Genomic DNA, 7,915 nt, shown 5'->3' on the forward strand with positions numbered 1-7,915 from the left:
GAAGTGGATGCTATTGGATGGATCACAGGGCCCCCAATGGAGGAGCTAGAGAAAGTACCCAAGGAGCTAAAGGGATCTGCAACCCTATAGGGGGAACAACAATATGAACTAACCAGTATCCCCCTGGAGCTCATGTCTCTAGCTGCATATGAATCAGAAAATGGCCTAGTCAGGCATCAGTGGAAAGAGAGGCCCATTGGTCGTGCAAACTTTATCTGCCTCAGTACAGGGGAACGCCAGAGCCAAGAAGTGGGAGTGGGTGGGTGTGGGAGTGGGTGGGGGAGCATGTGGGGGACTTTTGGGATAGCATTGGAAATGTAAATGAAATAAATACCTAATAAAAAAATTTACCTGAGGCCCAACTAAAAAACTATGGACTAAATTATTTGTTGGAGGAGATATCAAGACAGCCTAGTACTCACTTGCTGCATGGATATTAGGAATCACTCTTATACAGGTGTACAATGAGAAGAGGCAAGTGAGCCAAAAACAAATACAAAATGTACAGTTTGAAGAGAAAAAGAATGTCATAGCCAAAGTTTGTGCTTGAGATCAGGGTGAGTCCTGATGCTCACTGGGATCGTGGGAAGGGCACCCTCAGGGTAGAACCACCCAGCAAAGCATCTAAGCTGTGGGGGAAAAGAAGGTCTAAGTGATTTTCTGTTTTTAAAATGCAACAAAAAATAAAAACATGCAAATGTGATTCAATGAGGGCGCACTCCATCCCATAAGGGCAGCCAAACTTGGAAGTGTCAATCTCACTCATATGGTTCTGGCTTTAGAGTAATGGAGGACACATAAGGAGTGAAGCTATGGTTAAGTCCAATGACTGACGCTGGACAGTATGCAGGATGGCACTCCATGCATGCAGGTCTTGAGAGGCCATTGCACAAAGCTGTGAAAGTGAAGCTTGAGCTGTGTTAGGGACCACAAAGTGTTAGAGGAGCCAGAGCTACAGAATATCTGTCAAGGAAAGCAGAATACAGGGAATGGAACAAGCCCATAAGAGACCAGTGTATTGAAGGCAATAAACAGAAGGACATGGCTAGCTAAGCCTTTTAATGTCAGATATGGATCTTCAGTATTTAAAGTTTGTCTGCTAGGTTTTGGTATAGACTTGCTACAGCCTGTTCTCATGATTCCCACATTCCTCCATTTTGGAATGGTAATGGATATTATACGCAATTTTATGTTGGAAGCATGTAATTTGCTTTTGCATTTTGCTTTTCCATATCATTAAAGAGATGGCCTCGCGTCTCAGAAGAAACTTTGAACTTTGGACTTTTAAACATTGCTAAGACTGAAAGTCTATAGGGACTTTTGAAGTTGACTGAAGGCGTTTTGCACTGTGACATGGCCACGTTTGTGGAAGCCAGGGAATAGATTGTGGTGGTTTGAAAGCTCGTATGTTTGAAACTTGGCCACCAGTTTTTTAGAGCTGTTTGAGGATGATTAGAATATATAGCCTTGTCAAGGGAGAAGTGTCATTAGGAGAAGGCTTTCTGTCTCAAAGACACCACTCCAGGAATACTCTCTTCTTACAGCATGAGGTTTTTCAGATAAGAGTTCTCAGTTGTACTTGCTGCCATGCCTTTTCTTTGATATCATGGACTTAGAAAACCCTTTGAAACCATAACCCAGTTAAACATTTTCTTTTAGAAGTTGCCTTGATCATAGTGTTTTACCATAGCAATAAAAATTAAGTAATGCAATAGGTATGACACTATACCAGAAGAGATATCTAGTTAAATTGGTTACATGGGCACATCCAAATGGAACTGTCTTCTTCTTTGTCCTTGGCAGGTGAGCTTTACAGCTTATGTGGAGAAGCCTGAGTAGGAAGGGAATAGAGTGGCTTACATAGCCTGGATTGCTCTAAATGACTAGCTTTTACATGGCCTTAGTCAGACCCCTGCAGGTCTTTGCTATATTCCTCCTTGGTCTTTCCTAGTCTTTGTACATTTTCTGATGTGTTGATGTCATACTTGTAAACACTGCTACATGTTCTTTTCTCAGGATTCACTTGCTTCCTACAAAAGTTTATCCCAAGATTTATATATGTGAGATTGTATCATAGCTCAGTATTAATGTTTTCCTTTAATTTTTATCATTTGTATTCTTATTTCTTTTGAGGATTCCTATAGGTAATAAGTGATTGTTTTTGATTCATCTCTCCCCATCCAATACCAATCCAACACCAAATATATTATTTTATACATTATTCCCCTAGAAGTCTTCTATTCTGTTTTTGTCAAAAATTAGAACACTTTGAAAATGTTTGGTGGGTGTGTCTCTCTGAGTGTGTATACATTTAAAGTAGCTTCTGTTTGGTCGAGTGATACCCATAAACATGCAAATATACATAATTATATACAAACATACATACACATATGTTTTTGGACCATCTAAGTGTTTCATATTAAAGTACTTTCCAATTTTATGATAATACTAGTTAATTAATTCACCAGGACGCTATCAAGAATCTATCATATACTGTTGACTGTGTCTGGTTCCTTTAATATACTGACCTATGCTGTATACTCCTACCCCAAAGAACTTACAGCCTATTGTGGGGATACAACAACTCTAGAAGAGTTTAATAACATCTGTAATACAACTCCTGCAGTGAAGGCTTGGCTCTCAAATGTTTGGCACAGATGGACCTTGCTGAGTTTATCAGTGTAAGAAACCGTTGTGGACTGGAATAAAAAGATAGAGCTGATTAAGTGTCTGATTGCTCCAAGATGATTAATTTTGATTTTGGAGCCCCCGGGCCAGGTAGCAACTGCTTTACCTTTGTCATAGGAAAATGGCCTCTTGGGTACTTCCTTGTATAGCATACTTATTACAAGCTCCTGGGTCATGTAGCTGTCTTACATGGCTCAGTAAGCTTTATATATTTTTCCAGTTCTAAAAAGCCAAAGGTTACATTTTGTCTGGGAGTATTATGATAAGGCATTAGGCATGGCGACTGACTCTAAATTTGTAGGGTGTGCATCCAACAGAAGTCACTCTTCTGGGACACTGCACCTCTGCTGTCCTTAGGCAGAACAGGGTCTATTTGCTCTCCTGAGTTCAGTACTCAAGCAGTTTCAAAATCGGACTCAGAAATTCAAATCCAAGGGGCAAATTTAAACGAGGTTCACTGATAAGTCTCTAGATTTTCTTTCAGTTTCCTTCACTTTAATAAGGTTGACTAAATCCCTGATCTTCTGCCCCTCTGCCAGGAAGCTGCCACTCCAGGTTTACCTCAGCCTTTTGATAAATATTTACGTAATCCTGGCACCAGAATGATTTTTAGGTGTTTCTAATGTGGTAACACTCAATGTTCAGGGTAAATGATTCTACTAGTTTGATTCTAAGGTGTCGTACCTCCGGTATAGGCTCATTCACATAAACCCGTTCTTCTGTTCCTGCCTTAGGTGGCGGTGGTGCTGTTGGTGTGGGTGATACTTCTGCTGAGCCAACGGGTGATTTCTTTACTGAAACTTTGCCTCCTTGTGCTTTTCCTTTAGGAGAAACTTAAACATGCATATTAAATCATACTAGGACAAGAAGATAAGCCGGATAGGTATCTGAGGATGACAAAGGATGTGATCGTTTTGGGATTCAGGCCACCTATTACTCTTTTAACTTCTCTAGGCAACTAACTCAAAGATAAAGACAAAATGCCTTGTTTGCTGTAGCTCCTACATTAACCAATACTATCCAATTGTGATGATGACTACTACTATACTAATACTATAACTTATTTTGTAATTTGAAAGAATACAGCAACTTGCATCTGTCTGGCTATTGTTGCAGCTTTGGTACTTTGCTCATGGCTTGCTTCTCTAATCATGTATGGCTCTTATAAAATTTAGGATTTACCAGAAAGTGTGTTTAATTTCCTATTGTAGAAATTGGCAAATTAAATTCCTTATGCCACATGAGAAAGAGGGCATCTAGAACACAAAAGGGTCTTGTTTGTGCCTCTTGGGGCCAAGAGCAGAAGTTAGAGATGGATAGTTTCTAAAGGTTAACCAGAGGAGGGAAGTTATAGATGGGACACATGAGAAAAGAGATGACTGAAGTGTGGGAACCTTCTCATATTCCCTATAGGTTGAAAAGGATTTCTAAAAAATGATGTTATTTCTTGCTCTGGTCAGACGTCAGATTTAAGCCTAGAAAAATCAAGAAGGGAGGGAAAAAGGCATCCAGGTAGATAGAAATAGAAGCAAAAATCTAAAATAAGCAAAAATCTAAAGTAGAGGAGATGGTAAGAAGGTAAGAGGGCAAGGAGGAGGGAGATGGCCTCTATGTCCTACTTTAGAATCTGAATAGGAAATATACTTCTTTTTCAGTGAAGAGGGCCACCCAGACCTGTTGCATGCTTTCCTTATATTATGAGCACAGACATACTGTGAAAGGATCTTTTTTCTTTCTTTCTTTCTTTAAAAGATCACTCAGGCTAAATTGTGGCTTCTTTCAGATTAATTGGTGAAAATTGTGCATGCAGTTTGAAGACGACTTAAATAAAAGGAGCACTTTCTCACAAACATTATTCTAGTGGGGAAAATTTAGTGATTCTCTTTAGATATATTTATTTCTATGCTAATTAAAATGCAAGTTTTTTATTAGATATTTTCTTTATTTACATTTCAAATGTTATCCCCTTTCTTGGTTTCCCCTCCAAAAACCCCCTATTCCATCCCTCCTCTCAGTATTTAAGTAGAGAAGATATTAACAACTATGACTTTTGGGTAGTTCAGGTGATTTCTCCACATATAATTAAGCCAATAACTATATACCTGCAGACTATCAAAAACAGCTTATTATTGGACATCCTTTTTTCTGTACATTTCTTCATTGTTCATTCTGATCTGAGATGATTTTAAGATAGCGTTTTCTAAGCAGAATTTTCAAAACAAAGAAATATAATGATAGATTGAGGACTTGAATAAACTTTTCCCCCTTCTTTTAAAAATATTTTCTTCATTTAGTGAAAATTAGGAGAGATAGTTTTTGGATCATCATGCTTTGAGACTATATTAATGAGATTATATTATATTTAGCAAAGAAAATACTTAGAGAAGGAGATTTAATGGGGAAATAAACATGTCTAAAGCTCAAGTAGTGAAAGAATTCCTTTGAAATAAATATCTTTATTAGCTATTTAAGTTTAATGAAGAAATTCATCTGAAGTCTTCATGGTCTATAGTGAGATCATTAAGTATTTGCTATAGCCATTCTTTATGGGTAAAGGTTTGAAGAAAAATTCATCTTTTGTACATTCTTACACATCAGTTTTAAGAAATTTTTGTTTAATAATGCTAACTTGATAGCCTCCAAACTGGCTATCAAGTGTTTAGCCCTCAAAACTTCCTCATTACATCAAGATAATTACAAATTAAAATGAGTCATAAAGAAAACTTCAATTTTCAGGCAAAGTAGTAGATCAATGTTAAAAGTAAAGACACATTTAGGTAAAAATGAAATGACAGAGTAATATGCTTGAGAACAATAAACAACTAACTAAATAAATTAACAAATAATAACACAAAAGTACAAATAGTGGTGATTTAGTAAAGAGCTGAGCAATTAAAAGTCAGACATTTAAAGCAAAATTTAAAAACAGAATGCAAATAAGTAACTGTAGGAAATGAGTGAATGGCATTGACTGATGGGAAGGGAAAATTTAATCAGAGGACTTTCTAATAAAATAGCATTTCTCAAGGAGGTGGAGCTTAGAGCTGTCATTTGTTGGGAAGAGGCAAACATAGATTCTAATGTATATATTTTGGAGCAAGATATTTATTATAATAATAATAATTATTATTATTTATAACTTTTTAGTTTTAAAATATTCTCTATGGGCATCTCACTTAATTATATTTTTATTAGTTGAAGTAAAAATATTGGTTAACAATGGTTACTTCCATATTTCTTAATTTTATCTGTGTATAGCTAAAGCAACTTTTTGCTAACAGATACATATTGTTAATGGCTGACTGGGCTGCAAAGAACACCTGAATCTCAGGTTGACTAAGCTGAGATGAACATTTTAGATTAGTGGTAGAACAGACTGAGGGAACACAACCAGGAAGAGAGAGTTCCAGTTTTAGATGAAGAGTCAGGGACTGAACAACCACCAACTCTGTGCGGAGAAGGAACTTTGGCAAAGCTCATGAAGAAATGTTTTCATTGTTCAGGATCCTAGGATTTGTACTGTTCATCATGGATTCAGATAGACTTAACTGTAAAGTAGTAAGCCTGATAATCTGAGAACATTAATAAGACCCACCTTTATTGCAATTATGCTTAGAATAAAAAAAAACAAAAACAAAAACAAAACCCTCTGTATCTCAATTCTGCATCTACAGTGAAATCCCTATATGCAAGGCTCAGGAGATATCATGGAAGAGGGGGCAAAAAGATTGTAAGACAAGCTCTAGAAGAACAAGACACAAGGTGTGAGTCTGATGTATACATAGTTCTGGGAAGCTGTGTCCATGAAATCTCAGCAATATGGTAGCCTGAACTAGATCTGAACAGCGATGACACAAGGTGACACATTAATGTGGATGGAGAAATCCCACAAGGATGAAGAGCTATAGACAAGGAATGACTACTCTGAGAGGGAGCGTTAATTTCTTAAGGGAAGAGCCTCCTGACCAGTTCCAAATGGTCAGCCCTAAAACATATACATAAGAGAAATAGGAAATGGACTTTAGAAGTCTTAGGCATATATTTATGTGAATGTATAGTTGTAAAAGTAGCATAAAAAGAAAAAAAACTATCAAAGGTGAGGATATATATACATCAGTAATACTTAAAGCAGAGAAGTTAATGACTGTAAAGAGGAAGAATTCTGGTGAGGACAGAGGGAAGGGTCGAAATGATGTCAATATAGTAATTACCTATGAATTTTTATAAAAATCAAAATTTAAATTGCAAGGTAAATAAAAGTATGGTAACACTTATATTTAAAAAATGAGAGAGGATATGAAATTAGGAGATTGAGAACTGAAGGTAGATATAATATGAGTTAAGGGTGAATAAGAGGAAAATATAAAATTCTCAAAGAATTAGTAAAATATTATTGAAAAAATTAAAGGACATATATTTTGGGAGAGATGTTTTGGGGGCAGGGTGAGTTGGCAGGAAGGAATAAATATGAGTACTATTAAGAATATTATGTATATATGTGAAATATAAAATATGTGTAAAATATAAAAATGCTGTTTAAAAGTAAATATTTTAAGATCAATGTAAGCTTAAATGTTTAAGGTTTCAAAAGAAACTCACAAGGATTTTTCTAATACCCAGAGATTAAGAATGGGTCAGTGATGCTACCAGCAAGAAATAATAAATTTGAATAAAGAAGAAAAGAAGTGATACCACAACTTGTAAGAGAGACTCTAAATATAACTGTGATATAATGGTCTGAGAGATAAAAGATTGTGTCCAGTGTCAATGATACTAATTTCAAATATTAAGAAGTAAAATAGTGTAGCTTTCTATGTGAAATTAACATTCAAATAACAGCATGTCTATACTATTTCAAATAAAAGGACTTGTAAGTCTGACTTAAAATTCGTGTTTTAAAAGATTTCATGTATGTATTTATTTAATCATTTATTCATTCATTTGTTTATTTAAGTAATTTCATGTATATGCTTAATTTGTCTGCATGTATGCAGTGCACTATATTCCTGTAGAGGACAGAAGATTTCCTGAAACCAGAGTTATGGGTGGTTGTGAGTCTCTGTAGTGGTGCTGGGAATAGCACCAAGGTCTTCAGAAGGAAATGCAATCTAATCTCACTAGTCCCTAAAATGCACCTTTTAAGATATCATTTAACCTCATAAACTAGAAAACGAAAAGCTAAAAAAAAATAGAAAGAAAGAAAGAGAGAGAGAGAGAGAGGGAGGGG

General features: G+C 36.0%; 1 protein-coding gene across 1 annotated transcript in view; it reads right to left on the bottom strand.

Annotated features, from left to right (window-relative positions):
- Spef2 (sperm flagellar 2) overlaps window positions 1–7,915 on the bottom strand; it is a 163,231-nt gene that overhangs the window by 66,429 nt on the left and 88,887 nt on the right. The window contains exon 21 of the mRNA XM_021183947.2: window positions 3,373–3,521. Coding sequence (XP_021039606.1) covers window positions 3,373–3,521 — 149 coding nt within the window. The remainder of the gene's footprint in view (window positions 1–3,372; window positions 3,522–7,915) is intronic.

Source organism: Mus caroli, chromosome 15, assembly GCF_900094665.2.
Source record: "Mus caroli chromosome 15, CAROLI_EIJ_v1.1, whole genome shotgun sequence".
Taxonomy (NCBI): Eukaryota; Metazoa; Chordata; class Mammalia; order Rodentia; family Muridae; genus Mus; species Mus caroli.